Genomic DNA, 15,085 nt, shown 5'->3' with positions numbered 1-15,085 from the left:
AACCAGAGAAAATAGGCTGTTCTTTTACCAGTGGTCGGGGTTAATGTTGGCACAAGCCATCAGTTCAATTTCTCAGGCAAGTCAGAAGTTCAATAATCATCAAAACAGATACACTTCCTGACACGAACATAACTGTAACTTGACCATCACCGTTCCATCAAATGGACGTACACTAATTAATAGACCAAATGTAAACAAGTACATTTGCACCTATAGGAGTAAACATGGAGGTTTGTAAATGTTCGAAGGCAACGGCACGTCAAACAAATATTCTAGAATACCATTTGCTAACCGTATCCTGATTGTGAATGGGGTGGGGAAGTATAGTACTGACAGTTAATACATTCTGGAAATGACATTACTTCTGGGGATTAAATGTAGTTATGCGAGAAACTTGAGAGCTGTGTTGGTGAGAAGATCCAACATACACAAAGTATCACAGGCTGTGTGGGAGGCTTACTTTGTCTTGCATAACTGGGAGGCTACTAATGTGTTTCCAATTCAGAGAGGTATTTTTGGGCTCTGCAAATTTGTCTTTTCATAGCCGATCGTCTCTTAAATAGAACATTTGATCAAATCCATAATGAAATTATTCTGTATTCATATTTAAAATACCATTGCAAGAACCTGATAAATTGTTATCGATTAAATTCTTGAGGTGCATTTTTAGCCGACTTTACACCATATTCTATGGGCCATGTTTTAATGTTGAAATATCCTAAGCATTCAGTTCAATTGCACAAAACAAATCTTTTAACCACTAAAATTGTAAGGTTAATGTTGGAACTTGGAAAGCTAACCGCATAAAGAAAAAGTTTCCAAGTATGTAATAAATTAATTCTAAGTCAGAAAAAACTTGTTAATGAACACTAATTCTTGGGGTAATTTGTGCGCATATTATGGAAAATAATTGCAAGAGAAAAAAAAAAACCCAGGCTTTATACCTAGGGCTTGTAAAGCATTAAAAAGTGCCCAGATGTATTGTTATATTCAATATTATGTAGCAATGTCCAGGTACACAGCATGATTGCATTACTTTTTTCTTCTTCTTTCTAATCTAAGGAAATAGCTTTGCTCATAAATAGTCCTTTCTGAAATGATAATGTAATTCCCCCTTACATTGTCTAGCACCAGATGGAGGAAGATTCATCCTGAAACTGTCTCATTACATAGTGCAGAGAAGTGCGAGAGCTTAGGCTGCCTGACATAAAAAGCAAGGGCAGCTGTACTGAGGCACCTCAGGAGACCTCATTTCATGCGAGATAACTCGTACCACAGGAGGGATGCTTTCATGAAATCCATAGATATTTTTAGCAGCTGAGGAGCTTGGAGAGAATGGCTCCACTGTAAAATGTGCAGATAAACTAGTTGAAAATGTGCAGATAAACTAATACCTTTCATATGGTGCTTTCCTCCCATTGGGACTCAAAGCGCTTCACAATTACAGTACAGTGCGTACTGCAGCACATATGCATTTTAACAGACACGGCCCCTGCCCAGATGAGCTTACAATCTGTTTTGGTTCCCGAGGCACAGGGAGATAAAGTGACTTGGTCAATGTCACAAGGAGCTGACACCGGGAATTAAATCAGGTTCCCCTGCTTTGAACTTAGTGTCGTTATCAGATTGAGCGGCTTTACGCACTGATCGGGTTGCCAGGTGGTATCTCCAAAAATATTAGACACAATGGTGAAAGGGCCGATATGCTCGAGACACACACACTCACCACTCCATGCTCTTTCTTCCGCTCCTTGGCCCCACCCGCAGGCTCCTGACACCTCCTCCTCATTGGCTGCATTACCCAGCCACAGCCAATCAGGATGGAGGAAGTTGCCTAGCTTCCTAGAAACCAGCCCTGTTCTCTCCATGCTCAGGGAAATCCCGCGGCCCCACAAGCCGGTCAGATCACAAAGTCCAGAGAGGTGATACCGTAATGTCCTGTATTACCTCCATTTTTTTACAGGACAGTCCGGTTCAATACTGGACAACCTGGCAACCATACTCACTGAGCCACTCCTTCTCCCTAGTTGAAAATGCAAGTGTCGTACTAATAAAAAAAAGCTATCACTTTATAATTACTACAATAGTTATTGAAATGATTTGCTATCTTTTCATACTCTTGACATGAAGTGTATAATTTGTGAGTACATACTGTATAAGTAAAAACTTCCAAATGAGACAACTGTATGAATGAAACTGTGTTATTGAGTGGGTTCACTCAATGCTTCACAATGGGCAGGTCAGACTTTTATTGCATATTTATAGAACAGGAAAATCACATTGACCACAAGAACTGAACTGAGTGATCCATGAAGCTGGGGTTTTATAAACATAAGTTGGGCTACAGTTATTTCCCCCAACTTTTTTGATCTGTAAACATTTTTGGCTGGAGTTTTTTTTATATACTTTTAGAAAATAATATGGTTGGCACCTACTGACACCGTTTCTCCGATTTACCCTAGATCAGCATAAAATATCTGTGCTACTTTGGTGTACTTACATTAATTAATTTTGTGTTCAGACTTTTAGTATACTTAAATAATGTAGAAAGAACCAGCACGTATCTTATAGCAAAATGCACTCAAGTGAGAAGTCAAATTGCCAAATATAAACTGTAACTTTTAATAATATTTAACTAAAATTGAGAATAGTTAAAAGACAAGAATTTCACATAGATATATTGATAAAAGGGTATGTCTGGGTGGGTAACACGCCGCTTACCCTAAATCAGCATAACATATCTGTGCTCCTTTGGTGTACGTCCTCTAATGAATGTTGTCTTCAGGCTTCTAGTACAGGGGTGCGCAACTTTTTTCCTTTGCGCCCCCCTACCTGCTCTCCGCCCATGCTCGCGCCCCCCCCCCCCCCCATTTGCCCCCTTACCTTATCTCCGGGGTTTCTGACGTTACCACATCATGTGATGTCACGTTGCTGCGGCGTCAAATACCATGACAACGCGTTGCCAGAATCCTCCGGAGACCAGGCAGGGGAGTTAGAGGCCCTGTACCCGCTCCCCCGGCATTTCATTTAAATGCTTTGGGGAAGAGCGCAGGGCCACTGTAAGCACGTGTCCCCCCCCCCCCCTGGAAAATCTTGCGCCCCCCATTTTGTGCAACCCTGTTCTAGTATATACTTTACATTCTTGTTCCTTTTTTTCCATCACAAAACTGAATGTAACATGATTCTTTGACCCACATATCTCTGGGCTTCTGATCATGGTAATTAATTGTAATTAAATCACAATGTCATGTTGTTTCTTGTAACTTTTTCTTTTTAAAGACCGAGTTGGAAAATATTGAAGTGGCACAAGGCATGTCCTCGGAGACGGCGGTGACGTTCCTCACTCGTCTCATGGCCATGGTGGATGTTCTGGTATTTGCCAGCTCCCTAAATTTCAGTGAAATTGAAGCTGAAAAAAACATGTCTTCTGGGGGCTTAATGCGACAATGTCTGAGGCTTGGTAAGTTTATTCAGGGCAGTGCAGATGGAGTCTCATATCTATATATATATACATATATATATATTGTATCCCCCTGAGGAAGGTCCCATTCTGTAGGACCGAAACGTTGGGTTTCTGGATGTATTTTTGCTTTCACTAATACACTTTGATTTTCAACATTGAGTGCTGTCTCTTGTTTACCAATCCTTGGAACGGTAACGTATAACTATATATATATATATATATATATATATATATATATATATATATATATACAGCTTAACCCCGTTATAGCGCGGTCCTCGGGGGCCACCCGCGACCACCGGTGGGGGAAAGCTGAGAACTCTCCCAGCGTTCCCAGACCTGGTGGGGCAGCGGCAACAGCACGCAGCACTTACCCGGCATCTGGCAGCTCTTCTCCCTGTCTCTGCTTCTGTCTTGCGAGAGCAAGCGCCCTTAAAGAGACAGTGTGTCTCTGTGTGTGTGTATTTGACTGTGTGTGTCAGTGTGTGTGTGTGTGTGTGTGTGCAGTGAGTGTGTGCAGTGTGCTGTGAGTGTGTGCAGTGTGCTGTGAGTGTATGTAGTGTGCTGAGAGTGTATGCTGTGAGTGTGTGCAGTGTGCTGTGAGTGTGTGGAGTGTGCTGTGAGTGTGTGCAGTGAGCTTATGCTGTGAGTGTGTGCAGTGTGCTGTGAGTGTATGCAGTGTACTGTGAGTTTGTGCAGTGTGCTGTGCATGTATGCAGTGTGCAGTGAGTGTGTGCAGAGTGTGTGGAGTTTGCTGTGAGTGTGTGCTGTGAGTGTGTGCAGTTTGCTGTGAGTGTATGCAGTGTGCTGTGAGTGTATGCAGTGTGCTGTGAGTGTATGCAGTGTGCTGTGAGTGTATGCAGTGTGCTGTGAGTGTATGCAGTGTGCTGTGAGTGTATGCAGTGTGCTGTGAGTGTATGCAGTGTGCTGTGAGTGTATGCAGTGTGCTGTGAGTGTATGCTGTGAGTGTGTGGAGTGTGCTGTGAGTGTGTGGAGTGTGCTGTGAGTGTGTGGAGTGTGCTGTGAGTGTGTGCAGTGTGCTGTGAGTGTGTGCAGTGTGCTGTGAGTGTGTGCAGTGTGCAGTGTGCTGTGAGTGTGTGCAGTGTGCTGTGTGTATGCAGTGTGCTGTGTGTATGCAGTGTGCTGTGAGTATGCAGTGTGCTGTGAGTGCATGCTGTGTGTGCAGTGTGCTGTGAGTGTATGCAGTGTGCTGTGAGTGTGTGCTGTGAGTGTATGCAGTGTGCTGTGAGTGTATGCAGTGTGTGCAAAAAAAATTTTTAAATTCGGGGTCCACGCTAAAACCGCGTTATAGCAGATCTCGCTATAACGGGGTTGAGCTGTTTGTGTGTGTATATGTATATGTGTGTATATATATATATATATATATATATATATATATAATCAAAAAATAAATAGAGTATACCGTTCTGTGGCTAACGAAATGCTTTTATTTGTGCGAGCTTTCGAGATACACTGATCTCTTCTTCCGGCGATGTTACAATGAATGAAGCATGGATTACTTTGAAACAGTGTCTCTTGGAATGTTATCTGTGCTGTTCCTTCCCCCGGTGTGGATGTGTTTTATGGCTAGAGGTGTCAAAGGGTAACTGAAGGCAAGTGAAGAAAGAGTGTGTATGTGTATCAGTGTGAATAAAAATGAATGGAGAGCCCACAGTATAAACAGTGCTCTACACAAGGTGTGTGTGGAGTGAGAGGGATATAAATGGTGTGGGTGGGTGTGGAAATGTGAGAGTTTGTAGCACAACTAAAAGTGTGTGTGGATACTATGTGGTCCCTATTGGTGTATAGGGATGGAAAAATAAGGAGTATTAGTCTGTTGGCGAACATTTCTCTGACTCTGGCCATAAGATGAACGATCTGAGGGTTGCCATACTCAAAGGTAATCTTAAAACCCCGAAAGAGAGACGGTTGCATGAATACAAATTTATGCAATTGTTCGGGACACTTAGCAGTGGCCTAAACAGAGATCGAAATTTTATGAGTCATTACTGACACTAGCGAACTCTCTTCCCATGAGCGCTAAATGCCATGTCTGTACATACTGTGCTATATGTATGCACACACAGCTGTCTCTCACACATACTAATACTCCTTATTTTTCCATCCCTATACACCAATAGGGACCACATAGTATCCAAACACACTTTTAGTTGTGCTACAAACTCTCACATTTCCACACCCACCCACACCATTTATATCCCTCTCACTCCACACACACCTTGTGTAGAGCACTGTTTATACTGTGGGCTCTCCATTCATTTTTATTCACACTGATACACATACACACTCTTTCTTCACTTGCCTTCAGTTACCCTTTGACACCTCTAGCCATAAAACACATCCACACCGGGGGAAGGAACAGCACAGATAACATTCCAAGAGACACTGTTTTTAAGTAATCCATGCTTCATTCATTGTAACATCGCCGGAAGAAGAGATCAGTGTATCTCGAAAGCTCGCACAAATAAAAGCATTTCGTTAGCCACAGAACGGTATCATCTATTTATTTTTTGATTATTGAAGCTCGGCTAACACGGTACTGATACCTCTACATGAATATATATATATATATATATATATGTGTGTGTGTGTATATATATATGTGTATACACACACACACACACACACACCACACACACCACACACACCACACACACACCACACACACCACACACACCACACACACCACACACACATATATATACACACACATATATATACACACACATATCCATCCTGCTACTTCACAACTGGAGGGGTTAATCAGGTTATGACCTGGAGGTAGATGTGCCATGGAATTATGTATTTATAGATCACCTACTGTGCTGTCTTATTATAAACCATTGCACAGTATGCAGAGTCTGCACATACATAAATTAGCTATACCCAGAAGAGGTGATAGAAAGGATAGTAAAAGGTATTCATTCTGTTACAGTACATCTCAATACTTACACTGTTGGTAGTTTCCTTTAGATTGCTTTTTAATTTTTTTCCTTACACTTTTTATGAACAAAAGGTGAGAACATCCCATGAAGGGGCCAGCTTTTATCTGGCATTATACAAACATACACGATGGACAGTTTTATGGACAACCATTTAATGTTGTGAAAATCAGGTTTTTACATTTTAATTTTTTTTCTTTATATCTGATGGGCACCTCAGGGCTAATAGGTCTCATATTTTTCTTATGAAAGATCTAATAGCACTGGCAGGAGTGTTTAATGTCCTCAGCGCTCATTTCTGGCCTGGTTTTCTTAGTCTGTATATAAAGTGGAATATTACGTCCATTAAAAAAAATGATCCTGAAATTTGAGGTGCAACCACACATAATGCCATTTAGTGAGACTTTTAGAGGGAACACGCTAAAATGTTGTTATAGCGAATGTTATTCATACATATATTAATAGTTAGACAGCACAATGAATTGATATTGTACTAATATTTTCTTCCGACTCAAAATCAACATCTGGTTTACTCATTCAAATATACTTTTTTTTTTAATGCAAATATACCGGTATATGAAAAGTAATAAGGTGAAAACACTCAGCCATGTATCATCTTTCTCTACCATTTTCTGTGTCTTATAATTAATGGTATGTTTAATGAATGGTATGTTTTTTAGCTTTCCAATTTTAATTCCAGCAGTACAGAACAACATATCAAATAGTATACAAGACATATTGTATGTCTGAGTGCAGTGTTTTTTAAACTTTTTTTTGGTTAAGGAACCCTATTTACATAGTAGATGAGGTGAAAAAAGACGTACGTCCATCAAGTTCAACCTATGCTAAATTTAGACAACAGATACTTTATCCTATATCTATACTTACTTTTTGATCCAGAGGAAGGCATATATTATGAAATTCTGCAGAACCCCTACCCTCTCTAATAGTGTGACTGAGATCAGATATACTGTAAGGAACCCCATCCCTCTCTAATAGTGTGTTTGAAATCAGATGCATTGTACCCCAACCCTCTCTAATAGCGCATCTGAGATCAGATGTATTGTAAATTCTTCTTCTGTATTTGGTACCATTTTCAAATGACCTTGAAATTGCAGGGAACCCTTTAGGGGTGCCCAGGGAACCCAGTTGAAAAACTGTGTGTGTACACTTTACTGCACTTGAACGAGCTTCAAAGTTGGTTGGTGGTCATCATGCCTTTAATCCCATAATATCATACAAGTAAAGTTCCATACAGTTTGTATATTTAACATGTCAATTAATTGTTGTAGTGAAATGGATTTAAGTAGGTTTTGATTAAACCTTTTTTAGTTTGCTGTGTAGCTGTAAGAAACTGCTTGGAATGTAGACAAAGACAACGAGAGAGAGGAACCAAACCTTCCCTGGCCAGCATTAAAGTCCAGGACACCTTTCAGAGTGGGCCATCTGCTACAACTACTAAGGTAAATGGTTGGTCAAATCATAAAGCCCCCTATTAATGGCTGTACCTGGAAGAAAGGACCAACGCGGCTCCGTACCCTTCTTTGCCTTTAAATGGCTGTGTGTAACATTTTGGTTGTGGCTTTTGTATTGTATTGTATGTCTTTATTTATATAGCGCCATAAATGTACATAGCGCTTCACAGTAGTAATACATGTCATATAAATAACAAATAATATAAATAACAGATCATGGGAATAAGTGCTTCAGACATACTGTAAAAGTAACATTAAGGAAGGAGTCCCTGCTCCGAGGAGCTTACAATCTAATTTGTAGGTAGGGAGAACGTACAGAGACAGTAGGAGGGAATACTAGTAAGTGCGTCTGCAGGAGGCCAAGCTTTATGTGTCATGTGTCCATGATTATCCAGTGCTACTCATATGCTTCTTTAAGCAGATGTGTCTTAAGGTGGGTCTTAAAGGTGGATAGAGAGGGTGCTAGTCGGGTATTGAGGGGAAGGGCATTCCAGAGGTGTGGGGCAGTCAGTGAAAAAGGTTTAAGGCGGGAGAGAGCTTTAGATACAAAGGGGGTAGAAAGAAGACATCCTTTAGAAGAACGCAAGAGTCTGGATGGTGCATAGCGAGAAATTAGGGCTGAGATGTAAGGAGGGGCAGAAGAATGTAAAGCTTTAAAAGTGAGCAGGAGAATTGAGTGTGAGATACGTGATTTAATCGGAAGCCAGGAGAGGGATTTCAGGAGGGGAGATGCGGAGACAGATTTAGGAAAGAGTAGAGTGATTCTGGCAGCAGCGTTTAGGATAGATTGTAGGGGAGAGGTAGGAAGGCCGGACAGCAGGAGGTTGCAGTAATCGAGACGTGAGAGAATGAGGGCCTGAGTCTTTACAAGTAGTTTGCTCTCCATTGATGATTTTGCGAGCATCATTTTTAGTTGAAGATAATTTGACGTGCATGTGTACAAGGTGGGTAACAAGGAGGCATTGATTTAATGTAAGCTATAGTGGTTCCAGATGCTATTGAATAAATGATGTGCACATGGTCAAGGCGGACACTACTTCAAAGTTTTAGTAGCCGTATTTGGTCCTAGAGAAATGAAGATTTGTTGTAGCTTGTGATATCTTTTAACAGACCAATATAAGAGTTTATCATTGATGACATTGAAGTGTACAGAGCTTTCGAAAACCTCATTGGAGTGCATTTGAAGAAGAAACCAATGAAGTTTCAAAACCTCTTTACACTGGAATGTCCCCTACAAAGAACATGTATGTTGGTCCGCTAAAAGCGATCGCAAGCTACAGCGAATCCTCAGGGACAGCGATGCAAAGAGATGCTCTGCTACCTCTTATATAGTACAAAATAGACTAATGCTAAATCCCCGTGATATATTTATAGAGGTCACTGTGGTTAGGTTTGCACAGATTTATGCAAGTATGTTTAATATCTACACTCATTTAAAAAAATCCACATACAATGTAATTGGTATTTTAAATATGGCTATTAACATTTTCCGCTCTCGCAAAAGTTGTTTTCCCTTGAATAACTAAAGCACAGTATAAGGTGTTCCTGAGTTAGGGGCACCTTTTCTGTGAAATATGCTCGTACTTGTCACTGTAAAATTCCAAGTGAAATCCGCCATTGTATACCAATTTTCCTGAATATTGATATAATACAGCGTTATCTACTAGGTGAACAAAAATCTTCCAGACTTGTTTAACATTTCATATTTGCCGTTTTCCATTTTTTGTCTGAACAATTTTCATGTAGATGTTTTGGATTTTCTGTGGCCAAATATATATTCCAAAAAAGGCAACGCAGTGGTAATACTCCAAACACAGTTACCAGGAGTATAATGGGCAGAAAGAAAGCACAATACGGCAATAAATCCAATTGCTACAAAGCATATACTGTATTGTGTTCTACTGCTAAATGAGTGTATGCAAAATTATAATGCCAAATGTTAAACAAATAAAGAAACATACCCAAGATGCTCAAAAGATGAATAATAAGACTCAATGTCTCAGGCAAACAGCCTCAGAATAAAATATAAATGAATTCTTCCCAAATAAAATATCTGTATACTGCAATCACTCTAAATGGCTATTGAGACACACAAGTATAGTTAACAAATAAAAAATAGCCTCCTGTATTTTTCATTTCTGCTTAGATTACAGTTCGTGTTATACACTTTTGAATAAAAACTGTTATTTTCTATGGGGAAATGGCAGCAATCGTGTTCAGCTCCCCCAAGTCTTACCTCTGGAGGGCTACTAAAGGGGGCTTCCCTCCTGGGACACACAAAAGGAGCTAAAGACAATAACACATTTATTAGGCCCAATGAAACGGATTGATGTCTTTTTTTTTGTTGTTTATATAAAAAATATATATCAGAGCAGTATTAGCTTTTTTTACTTTTAGCACGGTCCTGGTGCACATACGCCTTTTTTTTTTTTTTTTACTATTTTTAGTTCGTGTCTTGTAGTGATCACTCATTAAAGCCACAGGCCAATAAATGGTTACGGCTTAGTTCTTAGAACAGCTTGTTTGCAAAGTGATTATGACGCCTTCTTTAGATGTAAAGATAACTTAAGTTGCTGACAAAGTCAGACTGGCCGCCCGGGGAAATCCTGTGTTCTGAGGGGCGCCGACTGGGGCAAAGCAGAGATGCCTCTGCCCTCCCCCGTCCTGCCCCCCACCCCTCCTGCTAGACACTTGCACAACTCAACACCCTGTGTGACAACCACGTCATGAACACTTCTCCCCTGTGAGTGCAGGAAAGATGTTAAAAAGGTTTGAGTGATCGCATCCAAACCGGTCTGAAAAGATGTCTTTTCAAATAGAATACCAGGGAATAAAGGAGCGATCCAAGTAATTTCCTATGTGTGTGTGTGTTTGTGTGTGTTTATTTGTAAATTAATCAGTTCTGCAGTATTAGATAATACTTACTACCTTTTTATTTTATTTTAAAATTCAACTCTTAATGCCATTTATACTGCGTTTTAATATACTGAGCATCCATTGATTTATATAGCAGACTTTAGCCACCTCCCCAGCAGTGCAATATATTTGTAACACTTTGCTGTTTGTGATAATTTGTTGCCAATGTTCCCAGCAGTTTGAGCTGCAAACTGTAACAATAGATAAGGTTACCATAGTAATATACAGTAAGAATACATTGTAGCTGCTGAGTTACACTGACTGAAGGATTGATTGAAACTCAAAGGCAGCCATTTAGTGAACCCTGGGAAGCAGGATTTTGCTGATCGATTACGGAAGAACCAATCAATCAGCAGCTTAAGTAATTGGTTTTCAATAAAGGTAATTAAATGCTGCATATATTAAAACAAAAAAAAGATTTAATTTTTTTTTTTTTTTAAGATGCTTGGATTGCCTCTTTAATTTGATCTCATACAAACATAAATGGATTATAGGGAAGCATTACTTTAAAACCAATCCCTTATCCATATGTTTGAAGTTCCAGGTGCCCTGTGAAATGGTTGCGTGGCATATTTTGCAGCCTCAAGTTATCCTCTCTCCGCTTTCTCTCTCGGGCTGGAGGAAGAAAGAGTAATGTTATACTTAATGTGGACTTGTGAGGAGTCGCAGGGATTGGTAGCTGGAAGGCATTAAGGAAAGGTGTATTGTCAGAGGTTAAAGAAACCGAATTAAGTCTAGTTCTAGAGGGACTGATTGAATTTTGCAGGGCTAAAGCTTTTAAACACTGGTAAAGGATGAAATTAAATCCTAGAAAAACACTGCTGTAATGACTTGACTTCTCCATCAAAAGCACACAGATTAAAATCCTAGCCAGCTGAGAGGCATTTAGCCAATCGGCAGTGACTATCCTCGCATGGTGTAGTCCTCTGGGCATTTTCTGCAGGACATTCCATTCTTTCAAAATGGTATTACTCTTCTTTTTCTTAAATATACTAAACAATACATTTTAAACGGTTTCCCTGCTGTTAAATATTCAGAAACCCCAGTGGCTGCCGTGCAGTGTATTGTAGGTCACTTACATTGAAGGTGTAAAAATGGCAGGTTGTAATGGTAATGAGCTTCTACTGTACTATGAAATATGCTGCCTTTCAAATGCCCTTATTTTGATCTCAGTAAATAGCTGTGTCTCTACCTTTACGGTATAGCCCATTCAAACATCAGAGAAGTGGTATTGTTGTTAGGATGCGAAACTGTGAAGCAGGAGGTCCCATTTCTTGTGACAAGTGTTGTGGTCCAGTGTTGTGACCAGTTGGCTGTGCCTCGGGCAGGCTGTAAGGTCTTTGGGTCTGACGGATGGTGCCTGTATTTCTCTCCCATTTATTGGACACGGTTTCATTTAGTAGCATTAATATTTAACGAATTATTGGTGTAAACTGTACACGTTGGTGTATATTTTCAGACTCCAGTAGACGGTATTCCTGGTAATCTTTCACCAATTAAGGATCCTGATCGACTTCTTCAAGATGTTGACATTAATCGTCTACGCGCAGTAGTTTTTCGGGATGTGGTGAGTCATTTTATATTACAGTTTGTTACAGTTTACATACAATATTAATTTGTTCCCTAGAAATGCTAGTGTGTCCATAATTGTGTAGGCAGCTCTGGCTCCACAGATGTGTATACACACAGTAGGCTAAACACATGGCTATGGGTAGAATGTAGCATGGTCATTCCTCGGTTAAATTTCAGTCTACATACCAACACGGATAGTAACAAGATCCAGGGTTACTTCATAGTTTATATAGTCAGGGTGAGGATATAAACTAGCACGACTTGGGCTGAAATGCCAGTTCTAAGAGTCAATAGCCATGTCGCTCAGTCATTATATAAACTCTTGGCGTATTTAGGGGAAATAAAGTATGGCCGCATGAATCTCCGAGTGGTATCCCTGTGTACAGTAAGTCTTCTGCAATAGTTAGTCTCTAGTCTGGTACTCCCATTCTAACTGCTCCAAAATGTGTCCTGCAGCACTATGAAAATGATTTATCCGGTCCTTCTTACCAATCCGTTCCTTTAGTGTATAAAACATCATCTAGAACAGGCCTGCACAACTTGTACAGTGAGAAGGGCCGAACTGCTCCAAGGAAAAAAGATTTGGGCAGCACGGGTAAAATCATCATCATCATCATCATCATCTCTCCTCCAGCACCTCATCAGCATCATCCTCATATCTCCCCCAAAACCCATCATCAACCTTAAAAAGACCCGCCACCGATCTCTCATACCCCCATCTCTCTCTGCCCCTCACATCACTCTTCCCCCCCCACAGCCCATATCAGCAGCCCCCCACAGGCCATAGCAGCAGCCCCCACAGCCCATTTAATTTCAGCAGCCCCTCCCATGTCAGCAGCACCCACCCATGTCAGCAGCCCCCCACCCATGTCAGCGGCCCCCACCCATGTCAGCAGCCACCCCGCATGAATGAACAACCCCCCCCATGCTTACCTGATGATGATGATGATGATGACGGCGGCGGCGGCAGCAGAGGTGATGGCGGCGGCAACAGAGGAGGAGGAGGAGGTGGTGGTGGCAACAGAGGAGGAGGTGGTGGTGGTGGTGGCAACAGAGGAGGAGGTGGTGGTGGCAACAGAGATGGCGACAGGATGAAGCGTGAGGGAAGCGCGCTCTAGCAGCAGACCCAGAAGTTCCGGGTCGCGCTACACTACTAGAGCGTGGAGGGGGGGGGGAGGGGTTAGGGGAGAGCGCGCTGTCACACAGACACTGCTGGAGCGCGCTCCTACTTAATGCTGGAGCGCGCTCCTTCTTTCAAAACCAGGGAAGGGGGTCCGTCGCGGGCCGCACGGGGTGCCCCGGTGGCCGTATGTTGTGCAGGCCTGATCTAGAGACAAAAATAGTTTTTTTTAGGTTAACCATGTGTCCCCAATAACCCCTTGCAGTGTCCGGTGATAATGATCGTTAAGTCAGTTATGTTACTAATGTCTCCAGCACTGAAGGGGTTAAAATGTAAATGTATATTCTTAATGTGTTTAAGGTACACAGGCCCATTATAATAAAGTTCAGATAGGGCACTAATATAATGCACAGCCTTGATAGCCCGCAATGTCGTCAATCTGCACCTCTGTATGCATTTAATATTTTATATACGTTTAATGATTCTATCGTATTAATAATTCAATCCATGTGAATACAGTATACAATCTATAGAATGCCAGTGTTCTTTTTATTTATTATTTTTTTGCTTGAAAATGGCAGAAGTTGTTTTCATTCCTGAACTCTCGGGAACAATGTGGCGCTCTCCGAATAATAACACGGGAGGGCGGGTGCGGGAGGTGTTAGTAGGTGGGGGCGGGGGGGTTGTTTCTTTAAATGGAAACATGCCATTTTTTTCTGTTCTGCTATTTTAATGAAGGTCTCCTAGGGCACAGTCTTAACCCTAATTTACTCAGTAAGCAAAACATTCTCTATCCACGAATTAAATCTTTCGTAACTTATAATTACAGTATATTTTGATACATTATTTGACTGTTTTGCTTTATACCCTCCCCCCCCCCCCCCCCACCCCCACAAAGATCCTGCATTCTGTGATCTAAGCTTGGTTGCAGTTAAAGCAGATAAGCAAGGAAATGTTTGTAATTGTTGCCACCTGCTCTACTTTATCAGTGCAGGATGATCTCTCAGGACGCTTTGCTTTATAAATGTAAAGCACATTTCTGTTGCTGCTATGCTATGTTCTATGTAAAGCCACCAAAAAGGTCAGGAAGCTGTCTATGCCATCTTTAAAATATGAAGACACTTCTTCTCTTGGCCACTAGACTGCACTGTGGAGCTGCATCAGACTGCACAGTCTGGCAAACAAACTTCAAACCTTTGTGTATGATGGGAAGCTTTGTCTTTAAACCTCAGTGCATAGTGTATGTTATTCCTCTGTGCCATCTCTTCCAAAGTATGTGATGCTAATTAAACACACACATGCTAAACACTTTTGGGGGAATTGCACCTTTTAAGTATTTGTCACTGTATAATTCTGCACGTTTGTTTTGGGATCCTTTTTATAAGGATTAGAACTGGGGGGCGGGGGAGGGTCTTCCAGTGGGGATCCGCTCAGGGATCCATTGGTTAAGATATACAAATAGGATGTCCTACCGCTCAGCCCAAATACCTCGATATAAGATCAGGTAATATATAACTGAGGGGCAAGGGGAAGATATTAACATGAATAAACATGTCCCAACAGGGGCCACAGAAAG

At 41.2% G+C, this 15,085-nt stretch overlaps 1 protein-coding gene across 9 annotated transcripts in view; it reads left to right on the top strand.

The window, feature by feature from the left end:
* NBEA (neurobeachin) overlaps window positions 1–15,085 on the top strand; it is a 714,827-nt gene that overhangs the window by 343,181 nt on the left and 356,561 nt on the right. For 8 of the 9 annotated variants that reach the window (XM_075592121.1, XM_075592113.1, XM_075592112.1 and 5 more), the window contains 3 exons: window positions 3,280–3,460; window positions 7,759–7,889; window positions 12,277–12,384. In XM_075592121.1, the coding sequence (XP_075448236.1) occupies window positions 3,280–3,460; window positions 7,759–7,889; window positions 12,277–12,384 (420 nt within the window). The remainder of the gene's footprint in view (window positions 1–3,279; window positions 3,461–7,758; window positions 7,890–12,276; window positions 12,385–15,085) is intronic. The other variant, XM_075592110.1, reaches the window with a different exon arrangement.

This window comes from Ascaphus truei, chromosome 3 (genome assembly GCF_040206685.1).
Source record: "Ascaphus truei isolate aAscTru1 chromosome 3, aAscTru1.hap1, whole genome shotgun sequence".
NCBI lineage: Eukaryota > Metazoa > Chordata > Amphibia > Anura > Ascaphidae > Ascaphus > Ascaphus truei.
This window is presented reverse-complemented; position numbering and strand designations above follow the sequence as displayed.